General features: G+C 38.1%; 2 protein-coding genes across 12 annotated transcripts in view; one reads left to right on the forward strand and one right to left on the reverse strand.

Annotated features, from left to right (window-relative positions):
- PTTG1 (PTTG1 regulator of sister chromatid separation, securin) overlaps nt 1-4,166 on the reverse strand; it is a 7,222-nt gene extending 3,056 nt beyond the window's left edge. Inside the window, exons 1-4 of one of the 9 annotated variants that reach the window (XM_019795030.2) lie at nt 4,030-4,166; nt 3,556-3,656; nt 3,022-3,203; nt 1,644-1,737 (exon numbers count right to left, since the gene is read on the reverse strand). In XM_019795030.2, coding sequence (XP_019650589.1) covers nt 1,644-1,737; nt 3,022-3,203; nt 3,556-3,646 — 367 coding nt within the window. In that variant the 5' untranslated portion in view covers nt 3,647-3,656; nt 4,030-4,166. Of the gene's footprint in view, nt 1-1,643; nt 1,738-3,021; nt 3,207-3,555; nt 3,657-3,823; nt 4,002-4,029 lie in introns of those variants that run through there. The other 8 variants (XM_011219488.3, XM_034656776.1, XM_011219495.3 and 5 more) reach the window with 8 other exon arrangements.
- Nucleotides 4,167-11,117: 6,951 nt separating this feature from the next.
- On the forward strand, nt 11,118-25,641 carry SLU7 (SLU7 homolog, splicing factor). 3 transcript variants are annotated; one of them, XM_002912514.4, is made up of 16 exons: nt 11,118-11,227; nt 13,330-13,515; nt 14,173-14,326; nt 14,658-14,738; nt 15,035-15,199; nt 16,094-16,162; nt 19,021-19,068; nt 19,257-19,388; nt 19,657-19,754; nt 20,131-20,198; nt 20,330-20,469; nt 21,345-21,506; nt 22,859-22,963; nt 23,120-23,191; nt 23,303-23,419; nt 24,075-25,641. In XM_002912514.4, exons 2-16 carry the CDS (start codon nt 13,346-13,348, stop codon nt 24,252-24,254), a joined length of 1,761 nt encoding a protein of 586 aa, XP_002912560.1. In that variant the 5' UTR covers nt 11,118-11,227; nt 13,330-13,345; the 3' UTR covers nt 24,255-25,641. The 3 variants fall into 3 exon arrangements, with proteins under 3 accessions (XP_002912560.1, XP_019650567.1, XP_034512670.1); XM_019795008.2 differs by having other exon boundaries at nt 11,178-11,311; XM_034656779.1 differs by lacking the exon at nt 11,118-11,227 and adding an exon at nt 11,353-11,495.
- The last annotated feature ends 139 nt before the right edge of the window (nt 25,642-25,780 follow it).

Consider the following 25,780-nt stretch of genomic DNA (forward strand, 5'->3'; position numbering starts at 1 on the left):
GGGGGGGGGGCGTCCTTGCTCAGCGGGGAGTCTGCTTCTCCCTCTCCCTCTGCCCTCTCCCCCTGCTTGTGCTCAGTCTCTCTAAAATAAATAAAATCTTAAAAAAAAAAAAAAGAAGTATAAAGGAAACCATAAACAGACAAAAGATGCCAGAGGAAAAAAAGTCTGCAACATAATAGGGTTAATTTCCTTTGTCCACAAAAGCTATTAAGGAAAAGGGAAAAGGAAAGACAGATTATCCAAGGAAAACAAAGATACCAACAGGAAGTTAAAAAAAAAAAAAAAACCCTACAGAAGGCCAATAATCAAATATGCTCACTACACATACATGCTCCCCAATTTAAAACAACGAGATACCCGTTGCCTTTTTGATAAGTTTTACAAGATCTGCTGTTAAGAGATTAGAGGAGAAGCAGGCATCCTCAACCACTGGAGGTGGATTCAGTAATTTATGCTATTTTGGAGGGCAACTTGGCAGTACCTCTTCCTCAAACACAGCATATTGTAGTCCTCCTTCCTGATCAATACGCACAAATCTACCTCATTTTCCTTAACGGCTGAATGGTAATCAGTAGCATGGAAACATTCCATTTTATCAAATCTTAATCACATACCCTCTGAGACTGAGCAATCCTTATTAAAGTTTACTCTCCAACTATCCTCACAAACTCACAATACACTTTCAAGAACACCAACTACAGAAATGTATTATATAAAAGCCAGAGACAACCTGGATGTATGGAATGACTAACTGCCCTTTGGATGAAAGGGCAAAAATGCCAACTCAGAAACCTAAAGGCCCTGCAGGATCTGCCCCCAGTCTCACCTGTGTCATCCTTCCCTCAGCCATTGTCCCAGAACCATTCCAGTCCTTTGCTCTACATTGTGATCTCTGAACACACTTATGATCGGTGCTCTTGCCTTGCCCCTCCCCTTCTTCCCCTAGCTCTCCCCTGATACCCCTTAAAAGACCACATTATGTCACTTCCTGAGAGAAAGCTTCCCTGCTCTTCCAGGTGGGGTTCGGTTCCCCCTAATGGGCTGGTTTTCTCCTTACACTTAGAGTGAGAGGATTTGTTCAGTGTTTGACTTTCCCTCCAAATCGTGGACTCCCTCAAGGTGGGGACTGTTTTGCTAACCACTATATCCAAAGCCTGGATACAGTAGCCTCTCCTCAAACGGGAGTAAATTAAAGCATGAAAAGGTGCTTCTGTAACAGAAAATACTTTGGATACATGTCGCAGGTTAAAGTAGTAAAAATACACAGGTTATCACACACCATGTGGATTTTTTCAGACACTGTTCAACTTGAAATAAAACCCACTTTCTAAAAGGCTTGCTACAAATACCATCCACTTTAGGCTTGTTCAATGTTAGTGAACACATCTCCCTTATGTGGTAAGTTTTTGAGGTCAGGAACAACGTTCTCCACATCTTTGTACCAATTCCCCTTCTGACCTAAGATGTTCCTTACAAAGAAATCCACCAACAAGTACATTTGTTCAAAGAAAGCCAGATTCAGACAGTCTTATTACAGTTTTGGGTCATGGGTCATATTCATATCCATATCAAATTAGAGCTGAATTGGATTCTAAGAGAAACTCAAGAATAAAGCATTTTTGTAATACCAAAAAAAATACTACCTAAAGGATTGAAGGGAAAGAATTTTTCTATTTCTGGATAGGTGTCATCCGAGGCAGGAACAGAGCTTTTTGCTTTGACCATCTTCTCAGTCACCTAAAACCACCCAAGAAAACATGAATTAGCGAGAAGGGGAAGCCTTGTCAACTGATTAGGACAAAAGATCATTAGTCTTCAAGACATGTGACTGCTTCACCAGTTTTTCAATTTCATGCTGACTTCTAAAAAACCATAATCCTTAGTTCTCATAATTATATACCAATACAATTCAGCAAGCAATTCGAGTAGCATGACTCAAGAGTTAAGTCTGAGATTTAAGTATCATCACCTCTCAGCATAAGACACCAAGAAGGCAGAATTAGTTCAGAGCTAATCAACTCAATCACTCAACCTGTCAGAGAAAACAGCATGAGTCACCCAAATAGAAGCTAATCCTAGAAGCCATTTTTGGCTTTTGGAAGGGTGATTTCCATCTGTGTTTCATCAGTGTTATCTTAATTATTTGCTTGGCTAATATTAAGGTGAAATACACACAGTGAGTAAGAGTCAGCAAAAGATAGTCAAGGACTTTAGAAGCCTGGATAATTCCCTAGTCTAAAATTGGCAGATAGGCAGTCTACCATAGCAGGCCAAAGCAGAAGCCTGCATATTCTTGATCCAACCTTATGTCATATGTGCATACTTAGAGGAAATCCTTAGAGTAGGGTTTCCCACACTTCAGTTCCATGTCACATTCTCATTATTTTTGACATAACCTTGCAATACTTGAACTTAACATTTCTCTCTTACTCAACATAGTTTTTTAAAAAGATATCTTGGCCTTAAACCACACTATAAGTCTTATTTTAATATAAAGTACTAGTTTTTTCCCCTAATACATAGTAAAACCATTTATTTTATCAAATAAAGTGTAAATCGACATGCTGAGTCATCTTTCACAGCAAAGTCTCCTCAGTCTGGGATTCAGACCTGTAGCTCGTGCACCCACACAAAGACCAACATGCTAGCAAAGTAGAGTACCTGGTGCTTGCTCAAGGAGGCCAGAGGATGGTAGCATTTGAGCTGTTATATTAGCCCCGTGACCTCCTGCAAAGGACCCTCCCTCTTAGTACTTTTTGTACCCATAAATAGATACTACCAATCAATCTGCTTCCACACTAGTTAAGGGCAGGTGAGGCAAAAATATCCACCAGCTGTTTGAGACTTCTGATCTCGAGGCACAGAGGAGCACCACAAGGAGTATGCTTCCCCCCTGTTAATCTACGTTTGGTAGCCTATATTTCCTTGTATTCACAATGGAGAAAGCAAGGTAGGATGCCAATAGTCATTTTAAGAGTCAAAAGTGCTAGAGTCAACAGTGACTTTGCAGGCAACACTTACCTTTTTGGCAGAGAAGGTTGGCTGCTTCTGTTTGAGAGGTCCATTAGTCTTTCCTGAATTTTCTGTGGCTCTGTTGACAGTTCCCAAAGCCTTTCTGGCAACTTTAGGTAAGGCTGCTTGAGCATCAAACGTTTTGCCTACACGTGGTGTTGAAACCTGAGATCTCCCATCTAAAGCTTTGACTGCTGAAGAAAAAGGCTTACCGTAAGATTATTCAGGCAATAAACACCTGTGCAACTTGAAGGCTGGTTGTGTATACAAACTTGGCCTCATTCTCATCCCGAAACTCAATCCCCACACTTGACGGTGGCATAGCCATATGCCAAACAGTACTTCAGTTTTGTACCCTCTTAAATAACCACCTAAGATACTGAACATGAAAAAGAGACCCATAACAAGCACGTTGCAATAGCGGTATTCGGTAATACTTGATTCAAGTTGCCAACAAAGTACACTGAATACTTCCCCAGCTCCGGGCCACGCCCACAGTTGATTCACAATACCTGTAACTCGGGCTGCCTACGGTATACTTACGAGGCCTAGATCCCGGCTTCAGCCCGTCCTTGGGAGCCACACGGGTACCTGGTTCTCCATTTTCCTTATCCACAAAGATCAGGGTAGCCATTCTGGATTAGCTGCGGGTGTGAAACACATATTAGACCGGGGCGGGTAGGGAAGATGAGAGAAGCGAAGGTGTAGCACAGACCAAACTTTCTACCCTGGGCGGTCCACGCAAAAACTAGAGCTAACAAGCGAGCGAAGCCCGTTCTTGAGCCAACAGGCATTTAATCCAGCTCTTAACTCTTGAAGGCTGCGCCGGAGGCTCTAAGTTCCAGAACAGTCGGCGGTTTGGGGATGGCACAGGTCCTGGTTCTCCTCAGAACTGAACTGCCGACGGTTGTGCACACAGTCCGAGGCCGTGGCTCGACCCGGCTCTGCGCTACAGACGACCCTGGAAAGCCCCAGTCCCCGACCCCCAGGCCCTACGGCCTTCAGCCCCCAGCCCACCTCCTTCCTCGCGGGACCCGCGCGCCCAGCCACTCACGACCTCAAGGTCCACCCACGTCGGGATCAACAGCCAAACTCAACCAAGACTCGCTCTCCAGCGAACTTGCCGGACTCCGAGTTTAAACCACAACTCACGCCCCTATTGGTTCATCCTCCCAGGAGGCGGGACCGTGGGTGGGGCGGAGGCTCCCAGGAAGAACCAATGGGAGGAACCCAAGCTCCCGAGACACCGCGGGGAAAGCTTTTACAGGGAAGTTTATAGCTTGCTTCCTCGGAAGAAGAAAAACCACACCCGCGGACACGTTTCCTTCTAGGTGTTAGCCTGCTCCTCCCAGAGATAGAAAGGGAGTGAATATGGTCTTCAATTCCAAGAAATAATTGATTATCATGATATCAAGATACAGAGTTTGGGGGTTTTTCCCTGAGACACTTAGGTGGCCGGGAAGTTCTTGAATGAAAAGATTGTGGGGTTCAAACCGTCAAGGCAAAGTGGCGACAGAACTATTTTCCTAAAGTCTTCAATTAACTGTTTGTCCAAAGAGTAAATAGGGGAGATCAAATAAAAAAGAAGATGCAGTACTGGAGGAAAGGCATTGCAGTCTTTGGAAAAATAACTGAGGAACTATGGGTACATACAGTTGTATTTCAATTAGATATATGAAAAATATATATACAGTCAGGTGCTAAAACAGCTCAGATTCTCTCTAAAGAATTCTAGCAGAGCATTGGGTTAAGTGGCCTGCTCTTGATTTTGGCTCAAGATCTGAGGGTCCCGGGATCAAGCCCACCTACTCCTACACTCAGCGGGGAGCCTGCTTAAGGATTTTTTTTCTCTCTTTCTCGCTCTCAAATAAATAAATCTTTAAAGATTAAGAAGCAATGTAAATACAAACAGATCAAACAGCAATGTTTGAGTCATTCTGTTAGGCTTGTTATTAAGAATGGACTGACTATTCCCTAATTGTAGAACTACCCTCAATATTTCAGGCTAGGATGCTGTTTCTATTATGCCATCAAGAATCTGGCTTATGAACAAAATGATTCTAAGGAGTACATAATTCAGGCTTCCTTTCAAATTCTGTCATTTAATGGGACTTACTTTAAACCCCTTAACCTTATTTTAAACCTCTGTAACTTAATACATTCATCACAGTTGCCTGGAAAGGCCTGGTGGCAGAGGGCACAAAAGCAAGAAAAAGATCTGGGGAATAATAAAAATATAGATAAAGAACTCCAATTTCCAACATATGGGGAGAAATTATGCTTGAAAGAATTAATGACCTTTTCCTATTAGTATAGTATAGATTAAACAAATACAAGGTAAAGGAATAAGATCAAAAGACAAAAACTGACCTGTATCATCCAATCCCTACTCCTCACAGGTCACTAGATACATTCTAACTTCTAGGTAAGTTGAGAGAGAGCAGTTGAACCTACATTATTTCACAAAAGATTTAGCACTACACCTGGCATAGACACAGTTCTCAATATATGTCAGTTCATTGACTCTTCTTCCCTGGCATTTCAGAACCAAAATTGGTTGAATTATTAAGTCATTCAATAAATATTTATTGACTATTGATTAAATGCTAGACACTGGGCTAGGCATCAAGAAGAAAAGATCCTAACTCAAAATGTAAAGAGGACAAAAAACCATGCACACTTCTATTGCCCCTTCCCTGTCCTTTTCCTTTTATTCCCACTCCTCTTCTTACTTTCTCCCTGTATCTCCCTCTAAATATTTCAACTCTGTATTGCATCATCAGCACACAAAAGTGTTCACTTTGAAAACGTATCTGTACAGCACTACAGCTTCGGAGTGGGGATTCTCTATCTCCTAAGTTCTTTGGGTGCAAGATTTGCATCTCCCTTGGTTAAGTCTTCCCCTTACAACAAGAAGCACTGTGTCTCCCAAGGTCGTACAGAAACTGTAAAATGCTTTAACCACCCCCTCTTTGAGTGATTTTTATTTTGTCACCAATAATGCCCCAGACCCCCTTTACTACTCCCTACTATTACTATGTTATCTAATTAGTAACCACCCTCAATTTATACCAGCACCTAGATCCTAATCAATCCCAGTTTATTCTAATCCTGATTTGCAAACAGCAACCTACCTGGAACTGACCCCTTGCTTTTCTATACTCTCCTCTGAATCCTCCAGGGGGAACCCAAACCTTACAAAAGATTCTTCCTTCTCTTTCAGTATATTGTATGATTCCTCTGGGAGATATGTTCCCTAGCTTTTGTCTGGTGGTTTTAAAAGAGGCCTCAACACTTCCGAGTAAATTTCAGGAATTGTTCAAAGAGATTAAAACAAAGTGTGGGTGATTCAGAGACTACTCACTTTCAGGCTATTCTCTGATTCTTTCTATTCCTTTACCTATTGCCCTATAAAATCAAAATTAGTATTTACATTCCTAAACTCTAGACACTGCAAATTTTTAACAAGAAAAAACATAGATTGTATTATGAGAGCCTTTTATTGAGGTAAGAATATAAGCTATTTTCACTTTTACATTTTTTTTAGATTTTATTTATTTGAGACAAAGAGCATGAGGGGGAAAAGGGGAAGAGCAGAGGGAGAGGGAGAAGTGGACTCCCCACTGAGCAGGGAGCCTGACTTTGGGACTCCAGAAGTGGAAGGCTGTTGCTTAGTTGACTGAGCCACCCAGGTGTCCCTCACTTTTACTTTTATTTTTTTTTAAACATTTCTTTTTTTTTAAAGATTTTATTTATTTATTTGACAGAGATAGNGGTCCACCCACGTCGGGATCAACAGCCAAACTCAACCAAGACTCGCTCTCCAGCGAACTTGCCGGACTCCGAGTTTAAACCACAACTCACGCCCCTATTGGTTCATCCTCCCAGGAGGCGGGACCGTGGGTGGGGCGGAGGCTTCCAGGAAGAACCAATGGGAGGAACCCAAGCTCCCGAGACACCGCGGGGAAAGCTTTTACAGGGAAGTTTATAGCTTGCTTCCTCGGAAGAAGAAAAACCACACCCGCGGACACGTTTCCTTCTAGGTGTTAGCCTGCTCCTCCCAGAGATAGAAAGGGAGTGAATATGGTCTTCAATTCCAAGAAATAATTGATTATCATGATATCAAGATACAGAGTTTGGGGGTTTTTCCCTGAGACACTTAGGTGGCCGGGAAGTTCTTGAATGAAAAGATTGTGGGGTTCAAACCGTCAAGGCAAAGTGGCGACAGAACTATTTTCCTAAAGTCTTCAATTAACTGTTTGTCCAAAGAGTAAATAGGGGAGATCAAATAAAAAAGAAGATGCAGTACTGGAGGAAAGGCATTGCAGTCTTTGGAAAAATAACTGAGGAACTATGGGTACATACAGTTGTATTTCAATTAGATATATGAAAAATATATATACAGTCAGGTGCTAAAACAGCTCAGATTCTCTCTAAAGAATTCTAGCAGAGCATTGGGTTAAGTGGCCTGCTCTTGATTTTGGCTCAAGATCTGAGGGTCCCGGGATCAAGCCCACCTACTCCTACACTCAGCGGGGAGCCTGCTTCAGGATTTTTTTTCTCTCTTTCTCGCTCTCAAATAAATAAATCTTTAAAGATTAAGAAGCAATGTAAATACAAACAGATCAAACAGCAATGTTTGAGTCATTCTGTTAGGCTTGTTATTAAGAATGGACTGACTATTCCCTAATTGTAGAACTACCCTCAATATTTCAGGCTAGGATGCTGTTTCTATTATGCCATCAAGAATCTGGCTTATGAACAAAATGATTCTAAGGAGTACATAATTCAGGCTTCCTTTCAAATTCTGTCATTTAATGGGACTTACTTTAAACCCCTTAACCTTATTTTAAACCTCTGTAACTTAATACATTCATCACAGTTGCCTGGAAAGGCCTGGTGGCAGAGGGCACAAAAGCAAGAAAAAGATCTGGGGAATAATAAAAATATAGATAAAGAACTCCAATTTCCAACATATGGGGAGAAATTATGCTTGAAAGAATTAATGACCTTTTCCTATTAGTATAGTATAGATTAAACAAATACAAGGTAAAGGAATAAGATCAAAAGACAAAAACTGACCTGTATCATCCAATCCCTACTCCTCACAGGTCACTAGATACATTCTAACTTCTAGGTAAGTTGAGAGAGAGCAGTTGAACCTACATTATTTCACAAAAGATTTAGCACTACACCTGGCATAGACACAGTTCTCAATATATGTCAGTTCATTGACTCTTCTTCCCTGGCATTTCAGAACCAAAATTGGTTGAATTATTAAGTCATTCAATAAATATTTATTGACTATTGATTAAATGCTAGACACTGGGCTAGGCATCAAGAAGAAAAGATCCTAACTCAAAATGTAAAGAGGACAAAAAACCATGCACACTTCTATTGCCCCTTCCCTGTCCTTTTCCTTTTATTCCCACTCCTCTTCTTACTTTCTCCCTGTATCTCCCTCTAAATATTTCAACTCTGTATTGCATCATCAGCACACAAAAGTGTTCACTTTGAAAACGTATCTGTACAGCACTACAGCTTCGGAGTGGGGATTCTCTATCTCCTAAGTTCTTTGGGTGCAAGATTTGCATCTCCCTTGGTTAAGTCTTCCCCTTACAACAAGAAGCACTGTGTCTCCCAAGGTCGTACAGAAACTGTAAAATGCTTTAACCACCCCCTCTTTGAGTGATTTTTATTTTTTATTTTTATTTTTATTTTGTCACCAATAATGCCCCAGACCCCCTTTACTACTCCCTACTCCCTACTCCCTACTATTACTATGTTACTATGTTACTATGTTATCTAATTAGTAACCACCCTCAATTTATACCAGCACCTAGATCCTAATCAATCCCAGTTTATTCTAATCCTGATTTACAAACAGCAACCTACCTGGAACTGACCCCTTGCTTTTCTATACTCTCCTCTGAATCCTCCAGGGGGAACCCAAACCTTACAAAAGATTCTTCCTTCTCTTTCAGTATATTGTATGATTCCTCTGGGAGATATGTTCCCTAGCTTTTGTCTGGTGGTTTTAAAAGAGGCCTCAACACTTCCGAGTAAATTTCAGGAATTGTTCAAAGAGATTAAAACAAAGTGTGGGTGATTCAGAGACTACTCACTTTCAGGCTATTCTCTGATTCTTTCTATTCCTTTACCTATTGCCCTATAAAATCAAAATTAGTATTTACATTCCTAAACTCTAGACACTGCAAATTTTTAACAAGAAAAAACATAGATTGTATTATGAGAGCCTTTTATTGAGGTAAGAATATAAGCTATTTTCACTTTTACATTTTTTTTAGATTTTATTTATTTGAGACAAAGAGCATGAGGGGGAAAAGGGGAAGAGCAGAGGGAGAGGGAGAAGTGGACTCCCCACTGAGCAGGGAGCCTGACTTTGGGACTCCAGAAGTGGAAGGCTGTTGNGCCTCCCCCATACAGACTCAGTAGATCGCTCTAGAACAGGTCCCAAGAATCAGGATTTTATTTTATTCTATTTTATTTTAAAGATTTTATTTATTTATTTGACAGAGATAGAGACAGCCAGCGAGAAGGGAACACAAGCAGGGGGAGTGGGAGAGGAAGAAGCAGGCTCACAGCAGAGGAGCCTGATGTGGGGCTCGATCCCATAACGCCAGGATCACGCCCTGAGCCGAAGGCAGACGCTTAACCGCTGTGCCACCCAGGCGCCCCTCACTTTTACTTTTAAAAGCAATACATGTTGGGGTGCCTGGATGGCTCAGTCAGCTAAGTGACAGTCTTGATTACAACTCAGGTCTGATTTCAGGGTCCCAGGATCAAGCCCTGAAATGGGCTCTGCACTGAGTGGGGAGTCTGCTTGGGGATTCTCTCCCTGTCCCTCTGCCCCTCCCCCTGTTCACCCTCTCTGTCAATAAATAAATAAATAAATAAATAAATAAATGCAATACATGATACCTTGAAAAAATTTTTAAATGACAGCACAAAGAAGAAAAATCACAAGAAATCTTACAAAAATTACTGCTTATTTTCCAGTATTTTATCTTACTTCATACATGTACTTTTTTAAAAGAGATTTTATTTATTTATTTTTGAGAGCAAGAAAGAGAGAACAAGCAGGGGGAGGGGCAGAGGGAGAGGGAGAAGCTGACTTCCCGCTGAGCAGGGAGCTCCATACCTGGCTCAGGCTTGGTCCCAGGACTCTGGGATCATGACCTGAGCAGAAGGCAGGCATTTAACCAACTGAGCCACCTAGGGGCCCNGGGGGCCCCCTTTTTTTTTTTTTTTTTTTTTTTTTTTTTTTTTTTTTACGATTTTATTTATTTCTCAGGGAGAGAGAGAGCGCGCGCGCGCGCGAGCGTGGGCATGCACAAGCAGGGTGAATGGCAGGCAAAAGGAGAAGCAGGCTCCACGCTGAGCAAGCCCAATGGGGGACTGGATCCCAGGACCTTGGGATCATGACCTGAACTGAAGGCAGAACTTAACCGACTGAGCCACCCAGGGGTCCCATGTACTTTAAAAGGAGGGTTGGGATGTCGTAGATACTATTGTTTTCCCAAAATAGAAATTGTTTTACAGTATTTTTTTTCTAATGATAAAACACGAGATCACTTCGGTGCAGAATGTCACAATTACCAAATAGTGCCTTATATTCTCATAGCATCTGGTATTCCTTTCACAGAAAATTTTTACAACTGTAAATTATTTGAATAATCATTTTAGTGTCTTTTTCACTCTGTATGATGTAATTTCGAGGAAATACTTTTTGCTCACCACGCCCCCAAAGTGTAACACAGTATCTGACTACTAATTAATACTAATTTTAACTGCCTTTTTAAAAAATTAATATGTCACGAACTTCCCCATTTATCTCATAGTTCTGTAGAGAGGCTTATGCGCTTATGCTGTTGTGTGTTCTCCGTACTTTTTTTTTTTTTTTAACGTCCTATCTGCGATTCTAAAAGAACCAACAGTTCGAACTCTGGGAGCAGGAAAGCAGCTCCTCAGAACCCTCCTCTTTCCCAAATAAATAAAGACGCATTCAAGATCTCGCGATAACAACATCCCGTGGGAGCCAGAGACACCCCCCCCCCATGTTACTGCGCATGTGTCACTCGCCCGGAAACTACCGCCGTGGCTGCCGGGAGAGAGCGGAAAAGCAGGAAGTAAACATTGAAGGATTGACTTCCTTTCTGTCGGGTGGTTTTGGGGTCGCCTGTGGCCCGAGTGGGTAAGGAAATGTGGGGATTTAGGGATCTGGAGGAGGTGAAGCTGGAAAACTATAGAAAATAAGCCGAAGGCTCCTATTTTTTAGATACATCCTTACAGACGTGATAAATTCCAGGTCGAGGACGGAACGGGGATTGGGGACCAAAAAGAAAGCCGCCGTCCTAGGCCTCAGACACTACTGGTGGCCAGCCAGACCAGGAGAGTGTCTTTAATGGTTTTTAGAGTAAGAATTATCAGATATTATTGAAGCTTCGCTTCCCAGCTATTAGGTACTGTGGCTCCTGAGTACTTGAAATATGGCTTGTCCGAATACGTGTAAAATCTGTATCAGATTTTAAAGACTTATTTTTTCTTATGTTCATTCCATGTTAAAATAATATGTTGTATATATTGGATTAAATTAAAATATTGTAAAAGTAATCTTACGTGCTTCTTTTTACTATCTTAATATAACTACTGGAGCACTTAAAGTGATGGGTGAGGCTTGCATTTTATTTATATTGGACAGCCCCACATTGAAGGATTTTACACTTGTGTAGTGGGATATGACATGATCAAACTTGTGTTCTGAAAAAATAACACTGCAGTGTGGAGAACTGATTGGAAAGGACAGGAAACCAATAAGGAAGGAAAAGTAAAAATTTATATTAAAATGGTAGCATTGAGAATAGAAGTAGATGAATTTGAATGCTATTCAGAAAGTGGAAAAAAAACAATACTTAGTGATTAAATATTTTTGGAGATTAGCTGGAACACATATGTAAAGGTATGAGTGGTTTTTTTTTTTTTCATTAAGAGAGGAAACAGTGAATGGAGACAACATTCCATGGAAAAGATCATGAGTTTGAATTAAGATTTGTTGAGTTTAGGTGTCTCTAAGACCCTCTAAGTGGAGATGCTGTGAAGTAAGCAGCTGGAATATATCTAGAATGTATCTGAAGCTCAGATAAAAGATCTGGAGAGGAGAAATAAGATGGAGAGCCAACAGTGGCATATGGTGGCTATTGAAGCCTTAGAAATAGATGAGCTTATCTACTGATGGAGTCCAGAGTCCAGACTGAGCCTTGTGGAATCCAAAGTTAAATAACTAGGCAGAAATAGATGAACTTGCCAAGAACACAGGAGCAGCAGAAGAGATTCAAGAAAAACCAGGAGATAATAGTGTCACTTAAGCCAAGAGATAAGAATGTTTCAAGAAGGGAAGGAATAGGGGCGCCTGGGTGGCTTAGTTGGTTGAATGTCCAACTCTTGATTTCAGGTGATATCATGACCTCAGGGTCCTGGGATTGAGCCTCGTGTCTCTCCAGCTTCCCACTGAGTCAGCTTTTCTCCCTCTCCCCCTCCCTCCCGTCCCCACACCAGCGTGCGCTCTCTCCCTCTAAAATAAATCTTGGGTCGCCTGGGTGGCTCGGTTGGATAAGTGTCTGCCTTTGGCTCAGATCATGATCCCAGGGTACTGGGGTGGAGCCCCATATGGGGCTCCCTTCTCAGGGGGAGTCTGCTTTTCCCTCTGCACTTCCCCCTCTCATGTTCTCCCCACACACACAAATAAATTTAAAAAAAAACATTTAAAATACTTTTTAAAAAAGGAAGAGAACTGAAAAATGTCTAGTGGGTGTAGCACATTGATCATTGATAACTTGGTAACTCTTTAGAGAGATGGGGGTGGAAGCTAAATTGGAGTGACTGAGGAGGGAAGTAGAAGATGGGAAAATAGAGTCACTGGATATAGATAAGGCATGACGTCTTTAAGGAAAATTGGACATTGTTTACTCATGTCAGGTTAATGTGCTAGAAAAGTTTGAGACATACATAGAGAAATTCAGGAGTATTAATAAGAGAAAGAGTCTTATGAAATTTTAAGTACATGTGTGTATGTTTCTCTCCATTTATAAATTAGAGTTGAGGGAGGAACTGCAAACAGTATATAGAGACATTTTGTGGAGGGGAAAGAGGGCCTTCCCTCACAGATACTGTAAGAACATATGAAATACTATGTATAAATGAGATTACAGTGTGTGTTATTAGGGTGTACTTTTGATAGTTTCACTGATGAACTCATGAAGGCCTGGTTTATACTAATACATATATTTCTTTTCATAGAGGGGTCCAGATAACCATGTCAGCTGCAGCTGTAGATGCAGTTAATGCGGCCCCCCTGTCAGGGTCCAAAGAAATGAGTCTGGAGGAACCAAAGAAGATGACCAGAGAGGACTGGAGAAAGAAGAAGGAGCTAGAAGAACAGCGAAAACTGGGTAATGCTCCAGCAGAAGTTGATGAAGAAGGAAAGTAAGTACATTCATTGTTTGCATGATCTGTTCATTCAAAATTCAAATTCATGTCTACTTAGTTTAATAGTTTCTCTTTTGCTTTGACAGGAAACTATCTTTACTGTTTACATCCTTTTTGTTTTTATTTTATCAAATTCATATATGTAAGATTTAATAATAGAAAAGTATTGAAGGGCTTCTGGTGAACAGCAGTCATCCCTTTCACCTCTTCCCACTCCCTGTCCCACTCTGCAAAAGTGACTACTTTTAAATCTTTCAGTTTTGAGTTTTTCTGGTTGATACCTCCTCATCTCTAAATAATGTATCTACATGATTATTTTAATCAACTCTAGGCATTATGAGCTAGCTTCTTGCTCTTTTATAAGATTTATCTACTAACATACATCCCTATCTTCCTTATCTCTCTTCCGACTTCAGTTCTATCACTATTCTTAGTAGCTATATTGGAAATTTTTTCACTCTAAAATAAATTACTTCCCTTATTTTTAGTTTTGTTTTCTTTTTACTATATTATAGAGATATTGAGCATATTCTGTCTTCCCCCTCCCACTGCACTCTCTCTGTTCTTACAGTCTGTGTAGGCTACCTTTGTAATTGTAATACCAATTCTTTTCAAACTTTATTCTTAAAAATGTGTATATTTTTTTAATTACAGAGACATCAACCCTCATATACCTCAGTATATTTCTTCAGTGCCATGGTATATTGATCCATCAAAAAGACCTACTTTAAAGCATCAGAGACCACAACCAGAGAAACAAAAGCAGTACAGCTCGTCTGGAGAATGGTACAAGAGGGGTGTAAAAGAGGTATGTGGACAACTTTTATATATATCCTTGTGAAAATGGAGATTTTATTTTAAGAACTTAATACAAGAACCTTTAATCAAGTTATACCAGATTATATAACCTTTTACGTGGGATTAAAATGCACAATACATACTACTTTCGTTTCTGTGTTTTGTAAGTTATATGTTGCTAAGGTACTTAAGCTTTCTCGTTTATAAAAGTATGGAGACTCTGAGTAGTTTTTCTCTTAATGAGTAAATCACTTCACCAGACAATGTAGCAATGAGAGCCAAAATTATTTCTGAGTTCTTCAGAAATAAAACATTTTGTTTTTCTTTATATCCATTTATAGAATTCCATAACTACTAAGTACCGCAAGGGAGCATGTGAAAATTGCGGCGCCATGACACACAAAAAGAAAGACTGCTTTGAGGTAAATTCACCTTTGAGAATTTTAGAAACTTATCAGAGAGCCTCTTTCTTTTTTCCTGTCAAATAGCTTAATTCAATTTTTCTAAAACTACCTAAGTTTTGCTACAAGTTAAATAAAAATTAATTTGAGTGAAATTAGTTTAGCACCATCAAAATTTTCTGCTGGGAGAGTAACTGATAGTTGAACAGACCATAAACTCCCCTGGTATGTTTATGCTTGCTTTGTAAAGGTCATCTGAAATTTTCATCTAGGCTACAGGAACTTGGGAAAAGGTTTGATTTTATTCTATTTCCCAGAGACCTAGGCGAGTTGGAGCAAAATTTACAGGTACTAATATAGCTCCAGATGAACATGTCCAGCCTCAGCTGATGTTTGACTATGATGGGAAGAGAGATCGGTGGAATGGCTACAATCCAGAGGAACACATGAAAATTGTGGAAGAATATGCCAAAGTTGATCTGGTGAGCAACGTTCCCTGTTTTCCCACACTCCTTAAAGAATGTACATTTTGCTGTATCATTGATTAAGCAACTCTCTTTTTCGAGTCTTCGAGCAATATAAAAATGGTGGCATTTTTATTATAGTCGTGGATGGTCTGATGGAATAGTGAAACTAAAATGTGCTAACCATATAGGCAGCAGTTTCTTCTTATTTGATTCTTGTATTGTTTTTTTACTCCCTAACTGAAGTTGCAGAAGATATTGGAAGCGTGGAATGGATTATTATCTAAGGCTTTTGGCATTTTAAGGTTATAAACTCTTTCCCAGCCCCACACACTGCATCTTATCTCAGCCTATTTTACAGTTGTCTCACGTAACATTTGGGAGAAGTGAAAGAAGACTAGGATAACGTATTTCAGAAAATTGAATTTTATTTTAATTCAACTTCAGGGTTTTTTTGTTATGATTTTACCTCCTCACCCCCATTCCTTAAAATCCACAGTCACGCTGCCTTTTTTTTTTTTAAGTAGAGTTTAATTTAAAAATCATGGAATTTCACATAATGTAAATTTCATCTATTCTTGAACAATGAAATAAATGGTGATCCTGGGCCTGCCAGGTAAGCGTCAGTCATCTGGGGTCAGGCAACAACTGCCCCTTTTGAACAGGGCTTGTTCTCTGTAGCTTAATTACCAGCACTGTTTGGCTCAGTTTACATTAATGCCCGGTTCAAATAAGAGTTTGTAAATCCTGTTATTTAGAAATCATACATCTAGAGCTATGAGAAATCTCCAAGAGATGACCTTGTTTAATGACCTTTCTGGAAACAATAAATTTATTAATTTTAAATATATAAAAATTAAATGTTGATTTGAATGTCGTAAAGTAAATTTCAAATGTTTCCTTTTTTGTTAGGCAAAACGAACACTGAAAGCCCAGAAACTCCAAGAAGAATTAGCCTCAGGAAAATTAGTGGAACAGGCTGTAAGTAATAAAAATGATCCATAAAAAAAATTCAAACTCTTAGTAAACAAAAAACAAAACTAGAAACAAGAATTCATTTTATATCTCTCCAGTTAGAAAAGATTTAGGAAGAGAGAAGTGCTATTGAGGGGAAAGACTAATACTGACACTTTTATACTGTTCATGAGAACATACCTTGACACAATCATTTTGGAAAGAATATTGCAGTAAGATACTTACATACATTTTCTGGAATCAAATCAGTAGATTCTTTCAACCTAAAGAATTTTCTAGTAATCAGAAAAAAAGATCACATATGCAAAGATGTTCATTATAGCACTTTTTAAAATAGCACGAAATTGAAATAGCTTAAACAGGAATAGGGAGTTGGTGAAGTAAACTGTCCTGCATCTGTATGATAGAATGTTGCATAGCTCTTAAAATGGCTTTTATCAATACTTTGTAACAACAGTGGATAACACTTGTATTTAAATAACACGTGAAAAAAATATTGTAGTATCACATAGGAAAAAATCAGAATACTGATTCTCAGTCACTGTAGAATTTGTAAATTTTTCTTTTTATTTTTATTAGTATTTTTTACATTTTCCATAATGACTCTAATAATTTTATAGCTGAGTAAAAAAATTTTAAAAAAATTTATAGTAAAGATGTATTATAGCCAATTTTTTATTCATGACAACTTAATAGTTAATGTATATTGTGCTTATTAAAAGTTTTCTTTTTAACAAATTGATGGCACACATAAATAATAAGTTAAACATTTGGAGTTTAAATTTCCTAAAAGGGACTCAGCAAGTACGAATTACAAACCTAAGTAAGTAATCACCAAGTGAGCAGTCACTGAGGCAGACAGGTTCACAGCGCAGGTTAACAGATAGATGTTAAAATACAGCTCTGCTCTTGGCCAGCTAGGTGGCCATAGAAAAAGTAATTTATTTCTCTGAGCCTCATTTTATCATCTGAAGTAGAGACAACACCACCTACCCCCCAGGAGGCCTAGCATCATATCACATAGTAAGTAAACACTTGGCCTATTATTACTACCAACTCTGGAAAAAGGAAAACAGCCTGTTTCTCTTGTTCTAGTATATTCTCTGTTATTTGTTGTAAATACAGTCTAATTTATTTTGCCAGTAAGCATACTTAAATGTATATAGAGGACTGATGATTTTTGCCCACTTCACTACTTGGATATTAATATTAACTACATGCAGTAGAATAGTCTGCTATAGAGAGTGAACTTTCTGTATGGCAGTATAAATGTTTTTTTGTTGACATAATGAGACACACATATATATATCTGATGCTGAAAGTAATACATACTCAGTGAAAAAATAGAAAATCATAAAGAAGAAAATAAGTATCTCCTATGTTAACTGTTAACCTTTTGAAGTAGGCCTTTCCAGGTCCCACTCCACCTTCCCACATATATCTATAAGTGTATAATTATAAAATAACATGTTTTTAATGTGGATTTCATCTTTACATACTTATTTATCACCTGCTCTTTCAATTAATATATAGTGCAGTGAGCTCATGTTTTCTCTATCATTAAATGTAGACCTATTTATTTTTATATAAATTCACATGGTTCAAAACTCAAAGCAATTTAAGAAGATATGCAGTAAAAAGTCTCCCATCCTTGCCTCCATCTACCCTATCTCTATACCTCACCCACCCCATAATCTGTTTTATTTTTCTTGTGGATCCTTTCAGAGTTTCACAAACAAAAACAAATATATAATGTTATTCCCACCTATCTCTCCTCTTTTTTTCAATAACAACAAAAAAAGGGTAGCAAATTAAAAGGTTTTTTCCGCAAATTGGATAAAATCACTTTTAATGGATGTTCAGTGTTCATTGAGTGCAGTAGTTTATATAACCAGTTGTCTATTATTGATTTGATTTTTCCCAGGTTTTTGATATTATTACAATACTATAAATCACATTCTTTTACATATCTCTCTTTAGAATTGACATATTATTCCCTTAGGATAAATTCCTTAATGTGTAATTGTTGATGCAGTGAATATTTTTATTTAAAATTTTGATGTCATATCACTTAGGTACCATTCAGGAAAGCTATACAAATTTATGCCCCATCTATCTATCTACCTACCTATCTATATATCTATATATCTATATATATATATAGATATATATATATTTCAATTATTGTGTTTACATAGAGAGGATAAATATATTCATACACACTCATATTTCCACATTCCCCCACTAATGCTCTAAGGTACTCTTTTTAACCTTTGAAGCCTTTTAAAGGGACATGATAAAATGCTGACTGCTTTGCTATAGGCATTTTGTGGAGTTAGAGAAAGTCCTGATCAGTGCTAATGAAGGAAGGGAGTCTTTGTGACAAGGATCTGACTCTCCTTAAAATACAGTATGGTGTCGCTTGAGTAGATTCCTTCATTGCCCGAATTTTACAAAAGCTGTTTTGGCTCTAAAGATACTTATTACATGATCCTGGTAACATTTTCTTTTAAGACTTGATAGAAAACTAGTGAGGTTTAGCAAAAATGGTATATGCCTGAAGGTTAACATATAAGAAATGAATATATATTGGGTACATTGGTCATTTTAATGTTCCTCTTACCTTGCAATTATAATCTTATATCACTGAAAATTCTCTAGACATTTTCTGCCTTTGTAGACAGTGATAAAATTATTCACAATGACATATTTGTATTCAGAACTTACATGCTGATTACAATGAGAAATACGAGGATTTGTTCAGTTAGGTTTACATTATATCATTTTACCTATGTATTTAAAGTGTTAATCAGTAGATTCAGTGGAATAAAATTACAAATTCTTTTTCTTCTTGAATGATGCAGAATTCTCCAAAACACCAGTGGGGAGAAGAGGAACCAAATTCTCAGACGGTAATAAATATTTGCCCTGTCTGGGTATACATTAAATTTTTCAATTTCTGATGGCTGATAACAATAGCAATAATAATGATAACTTTAAGAAAAAGAAGAGAATAAGAGTTTGGTAAAAGGGAAAGCAAGAGCTAGATGTTGCTCTTTTTTTCTTACAATTTGTTTTTCCTTCTTTCCCCTTCCTTCAGGAAAAAGATCATAATAGTGAAGATGAGGATGAAGATAAATATGCAGATGATATTGACATGCCTGGACAGAACTTTGACTCTAAGAGACGAATTACTGTCCGGAATCTCAGGATTCGAGAAGATATTGCAAAAGTAAGCCTTGCCAACTCAACATACACGTTAAAAAAAAGTTTGTCTTCCCACCCCAGATTTTGCCTGCTCATCTGGTATCTAGACTATATATGGGTAATACGTCCATCATTCTGAGATTAAGTGTCATTCTGGTTTTTTTCTCTTCATCTGTACCTCAGAAATGCATACACACCTGTAATTGATCATGATTAACTCCTCCGCTTCATCTGCTAAAATCTTTTTTGACAGAAGTAAACATTAATGCAGTCTTAAACATTTTCCCTTCTAGTATTTGCGGAATTTAGATCCAAATTCTGCTTACTATGATCCCAAAACTAGAGCGATGAGAGAGAATCCGTATGCCAACGCAGGAAAGAATCCAGATGAGTAAGTATCAAGTTAAATATATAGATTTCAGAGTGGGGGAGGAGAGTTTTTGATCATAAAACTGAGTCTGAGTTAAAATGAACATTGTCTGTGGTTGAGTCAGAAAAGAATTAACTTTCCTTAAGGAAAGCAATTTTTTTTTTTTTAAGATTTTATTTATTTATTGGACAGAGAGACAGCCAGTGAGAGAGGGACACAGGCAGGGGGAGTGGGAGAGGAAGAAGCAGGCTCCCAGTGGAGGAGCCTGATGTGGGGCTCGATCCCAGGACTCTGGGATCACTCCCTGAGCCGAAGGCAGATGCTTAACGACTGAGCCACCCATGTGCCCCAAGGAAAGCAATTTCTGAAACAATTTGTTTTTAACTTGTATTTGCAGAGTGAGCTATGCAGGAGATAACTTCGTTAGATACACAGGAGATACCATATCAATGGCTCAGACACAGTGTAAGTGTTTACTCTTTGTTAAGGTATTTTATATCAGCTCAGAAGAAATTTGGAGGCATTTTTAAAAGCTTGTTTTCAAGAAGTATGCAGTAAATGTAGCTGAGAACTCAAGATGTTTTTGATTATTACAGTGTTTGCTTGGGAAGCCTATGACAAGGGATCTGAAGTGCATCTGCAGGCAGATCCTACAAAACTGGAGCTGTTGTACAAGTCCTTCAAAGTCAAAAAAGAAGACTTCAAAGAACAGCAGAAGGAAAGCATCTTGGAAAAGGTAATTTTGACCAAAATGCTAAAAAAAGAATGTTCATTAAAGAGAAACGACCAGTTAATAAACATTCAATTTACATTTGGAATACAACACACAGAGAGTCCCTTTTAATTTGTTGGGAATAGTCCTACCCTCCTGTTGACTTAATCAATTGTATACATTATCCGTATAGCTGTATCAGGAAGCTTTTGCAGCAAAACAAACCATGGAAAAACTTAGTAGTTTAAAATAAACGTTTGTTATTTCTCACAATTTTGTATGTCAGCTGGGTCTCCTGGTCTGGGCCTGCCCATCTGAAGCTGGATCATCTAGAATGGCCTCATTCTGGTCTCTAGCAGTTAGCACGTTAATTATCCTAAGAGCCTTCATCTGGAACAGCTCATCTCTGCCCCATGTGGGCTCTCATCCCATGACAGGCTAGCCCAGCTTCAATAGGCATTCTCAGGGTACCAGAGACTAGAGACTAGTAACAAAAAGCGTGCCCCAGTGCACAGGTGCTTTTCAGGGCTTTGCTTGCTTTGCCAGTTCCCCACAGGCCTGAACAAGGAACGTGGCCAGGCCCAGATTCAAAGAATGGAGAAACTGACTGACTGTTGAGGGGAAGAGTAGCAAAGTCACGTGGCAAATGGGCATGCATACAAGCATAAGAGGAATTGATGGCCATTTTGTAATCTACACACTCAACAGATGAATAGCAACTAGAGACATCTTTTATTTCCCCATAAAAATTTTGTGGCTTTTTTGTACTCTATTTTGTATAACAAAGGCCATAATGAATATTCCTTTAATGTTTATGATAGGAAATAAACCCGTCAGTAGAGATTTAAATGCAAATCTTTGCTGTAAAATGTATTTAATAATGTTCAATGTTCTTTCAGTATGGTGGCCAAGAACACTTGGATGCCCCTCCAGCTGAATTGCTTTTAGCGCAGACCGAAGACTATGTGGAGTATTCAAGACATGGGACAGTCATCAAAGGACAGGAGCGGGCTGTCGCCTGCTCTAAGTATGAAGAGGACGTGAAGATCCACAATCACACGGTATGTGCTAAACCAGAACCATTTGGTGTCCTTGTTAGCATTTTGCTCTGGGTTATATTTTCTTACTACATTTTCATTAGTGAATCATTCTTGTGCTTGTTTTTCTTTTTCTTTTTTTTTTTTTTACATTTTAATTTTGTTTTATGAAATTTTTCCAAAAATAAAAAAATGTGAAAAATACTATTATGTTCACCCACATATCCACTACCTAGATTCAGAACTTTTTTGCATGTTGCCATATATGCTTTTTCTGGGGCGTGTGTGTGTGTGTGTGTGTACATGCGAATATAATATATATATAAAATTTATATTTGTATTTTTTTAACTAAAACACTTGAAAATCACTGATAGTATGATTATTTTACCCATAGAAACTGTATCATGTATCTCCTAAAATTAAGGATATTCCCCTCCATAACTATGTTAACATTTTCACACTTTAAAAATTGACATGACTCCTTAATATCATCTTATCTCTAGTTCTTAATCACATTACTAAAATACACACAGAAATGCCTTTAAATAGGTGGTTTGTTTTTGTTTTGAGTCAGAATCCAATCAGAGTTCATTTTGATTGTTGTCTCTTTCTCTATCTTCCTCTGTCATATTTCCCCTTTTTCATGACAGTACCTCTTAAACAGATCAGGCCAGTTATTTTGTAGACTGTCTCATATTCTGTATTGGACTGATTCCTAGTGATACTATAGGATTTATTCCTCTATCTTCTGCATTATCTCTAAACAGGAATTCAGAGCCAAAGGCTTGATTAGTTATAAGTTCAATATTTTAACAAGAATTTGACAAGAATTTTGATAATATTTTGACAAGAATTCTTTTTTATGATGAATTCTACCTTATCACATCATAAAACATGTTACTTGCTATACTCTTAAAGTACTCAAACTACAGTTGTCTTAAGTTGGGTCAAAAACTGAACGACCTATAGGAGCCAGTCCACTAATTTTATGTGAGTGAAGTGAGCCAGGCACATTGTACAAACTGGAGAGCACACACCCTGTTTAAAAGGGGCATCTACTGGTCAGCAGCAGCCCGTTCTTGCCAAGTGGGAATGTGGGCCCAGAAGTTCCCAGTTCTTCTAATTTTTGAAGAGAAGTCAGATAATCCTATATTTTTTATAGTTTTGGGAATGGAATGTGAGACCATTATAATTTAATAGCTGCTGCTTACACTTGAGGTCAGGCCATCCTTTGCCTGTTAGCTAGCTCTGCAATCCCCATAATTTTCCTCCCAAATTACCTTTTAAAGGGCTGTATTATTTTGTATTTGTCTCAACAATAAATGAGAGTCCCTAGTTTCAGGTTCCTTGTTAAGTAACAACTCTCTCTCTGCAGCATATCTGGGGATCTTACTGGAAAGAAGGCCGATGGGGATACAAATGCTGTCACTCTTTTTTCAAATATTCCTATTGCACTGGAGAAGCTGGCAAGGAGATTGCTGTAAGTGATTGTCCTCTAGTTCTTAAACTGTAAAACAGCCAAAGCTCTTAAGTCAAAATCTGTATGAAACATATTTTCTTACGTTTCAAGTTTTAACTTTTTCTTCAGTGATTGGTAACTATGATACTCAAGTTAAATTACATATATTTTCCACAGAATTCAGAGGAGTGTGTTATAAATGATATAACTGGAGAAGAATCTCTGAAAAAACCTCAAACCCTCATGGAGGTAAGTCTATAATCATTGGTCCCGAATTAAGTCCTGGAAGCTGACTTTAAAATTTGTGCCAGAGCTTTGTTTTTGCATTAATAAACTATATATTTCAATCCTCCCTGTTAGATGCATCAGGAAAAACTAAAAGAAGATAAAAAGAAGAAAAAGAAGAAGAAAAGGAAGCATCGAAAGAGCAGTTCAGATAGTGATGATGAAGAAAAGAAACACGAAAAATTGAAAAAGGTACTTTGTGGACTCTGAATAGTCAAGTGATGAAAGGATTCTTTATTTGTAGCAGCCTTAGGAAACTATGTAGTCCTTTCTCCAAGTTCATTTTAAACATGAAACAAGCCCCAAGTCTGGGTGATTTGTTTAGGTTACCTTGTATCAGGTCTAGAATGTAAATGGAGATTTTTGTGTGTCTCAGTATTGCTTGTTTCTTGGAATGTTTGATAAATACCGCTAACATACAGAAGAAATGTGCTTTGTAAAGCTGTTATTTTAGAGTTATTGACTGCCCAGAAAGAATTGCCTTTTCACTCTATAATTTGTAAGTTTCAGCAAGTCCTTGGGAAAAGTCAGAATTGTAGTTTCCACCAGAAGCATCAGTTGTAGACTTCTGTTAGTAAAAGAAATCTTATTGAATCTTTGTTATTAAGTAAAATTTTTTTAACATTGAAAATGTGGTAGAATGTTTTGTGCAATATGAAAATATTGTATTAGCCAAGTAGTGATTAGTTATAGCTTGACAGTAGGGCTGATGCTCAAGCTCTTTCAGATTATCTAGGTTTTTGATACAGCAGGTTATATTCAGTGGGGTCTTTTGGTATTCTGCTGCTTTAGAACAGAAGAGATCAGACGTAGAGTGGTGGTACTCATGCTTTTCCTCTCACTGCAGGCACTGAATGCAGAGGAGGCCCGCCTTCTTCATGTCAAGGAGATCATGCAGATTGATGAGAGGAAGCGGCCTTACAATAGCATATATGAAACTCGGGAACCCACTGAAGAGGAAATGGAGGCCTATAGAATGAAACGTCAGAGACCAGATGACCCCATGGCTTCCTTCCTTGGGCAGTAGTAACTAGTTAATAGACAATCACCCAAGATAGATACAGCTGATGCATTCTTTTCAACTTCTTGATGATTGTAGGTGGAAAAACCCATGACTACTCTTCTTGCTGCCTGACTTTAATAAAGACTCAGAAGTCTCACAGCAAATGCATTTCTTTACATACTGATGAATGAAGAAAAACAAAGAGGAAGTACATTAAGTGTATATTAAGATTTCATTTCCAGCTTTATATTAGGTGATGTGGAAAGAGGCCTTGGCTCTCTACCTAGCAAGAACATCTTGTCCTCAACATTTATTAAGTCTCAAACTTTATTTCCTCCATTCTTATGGCCCTTTATCTAGTGTTAGCACACATGTTAAAGGCAGATGAGTTACTCTTTCTCATAATCACGGTTTCATTTTTTTAAATTACTAGTAACTATAATTGTAGTTATTTGAGTGTCATTTGTTTTTGCTTTCTAAGGTTTCCTGGTCTAAAGCTAAAAAAAATTACTCTTTGTTAGGCGTTGGGTTACTGAAAGGAAATCTGTAGAACATATGGATAACTTTATCGCCCATGTCAATCTGTATAGTAATAATTCTGTTTTCTACTTGGTCATAAAATTTTGATTTTTAAAATGTTTCCTTGTACTTTACACCAAGAACTAAATGGATTAGCCTTTGAATGGAAAAATAACTATTTTGTCATCTTTGAGTCCCTGTTGACTGGTCAGTACTAGGTCTTTTACCACTCTGGACAGGAGCCGTTAGACACAGAAACCATTTCCTCTATCATAGAGAATGTGGTTTGTGGTACTATTTCTTGCTTTAATTGTGATTGCTTTTATGTAATAATCATGAGTATTAAATTTAAAAGATTGTAGAATATCCATTGTACCTAATCTTTATAAAAATTGCAGAAAGCAAAACCTAAAAGGTTTCTTCAAAGAATTATAAGGATAGCATATAGGGCTATTAATAACTGAGGCTGCTGTGATCCTCAGACCTCTTCTAAGAACATTGTGAAGATAATACAGTGAGAGTGGATCAGTGAAAACAGCCTGTTTCAAACCCCTGACATAAGTACATAGGCTTTTAACAGCTCACTCCACTGGCTTCTAAGCAGCCAAAACCCACTAGGATACTGCATTAAGTTACCATCTAAGAAGGCATGCTGGTGAGGGAGTAACAATCAAATTGTCAAGTATTATTGATATAGTATCTAGATTCAGACCAGTACAAAATTAAAACAGCACTGCAAACAGAGCTCATTTCTTACCTATTTCGAGAAAGTCAGTGACTTATGTTTTCATATTCCTACCTTAACATGGAGTGGTTCAACATAAAGTCTGACATTGCTGTCTATTTTGTATTTTATTTATCTTTTGTTAATAAAGATATATAAGTAAGAATACTTAACTGAATGATTTATAGTATTATTTCAAATATTTGGCAGAGAAGTAGTTGATGGGACTGGCAGTGGGTTTTGAGTTAGAAATTTTCAGGATATTTTAACTCAAAAAATGTATCAACTTTCCTGGTTCTCCGTTCCC

This window comes from Ailuropoda melanoleuca, chromosome 3 (assembly GCF_002007445.2).
Source record: "Ailuropoda melanoleuca isolate Jingjing chromosome 3, ASM200744v2, whole genome shotgun sequence".
Taxonomy (NCBI): Eukaryota; Metazoa; Chordata; class Mammalia; order Carnivora; family Ursidae; genus Ailuropoda; species Ailuropoda melanoleuca.

Bases quoted from the DNA above. Each gene is read 5' to 3' on its own strand.
- SLU7 (XM_002912514.4), top strand. From the start codon at position 13,346: ATGTCAGCTGCAGCTGTAGATGCAGTTAATGCGGCCCCCCTGTCAGGG. The intron at 14,739-15,034 runs GTAAATTCACCT...TCTATTTCCCAG, and splicing joins AAAAGAAAGACTGCTTTGAG to AGACCTAGGCGAGTTGGAGC. The intron at 23,420-24,074 runs GTACTTTGTGGA...CTCTCACTGCAG, and splicing joins AACACGAAAAATTGAAAAAG to GCACTGAATGCAGAGGAGGC.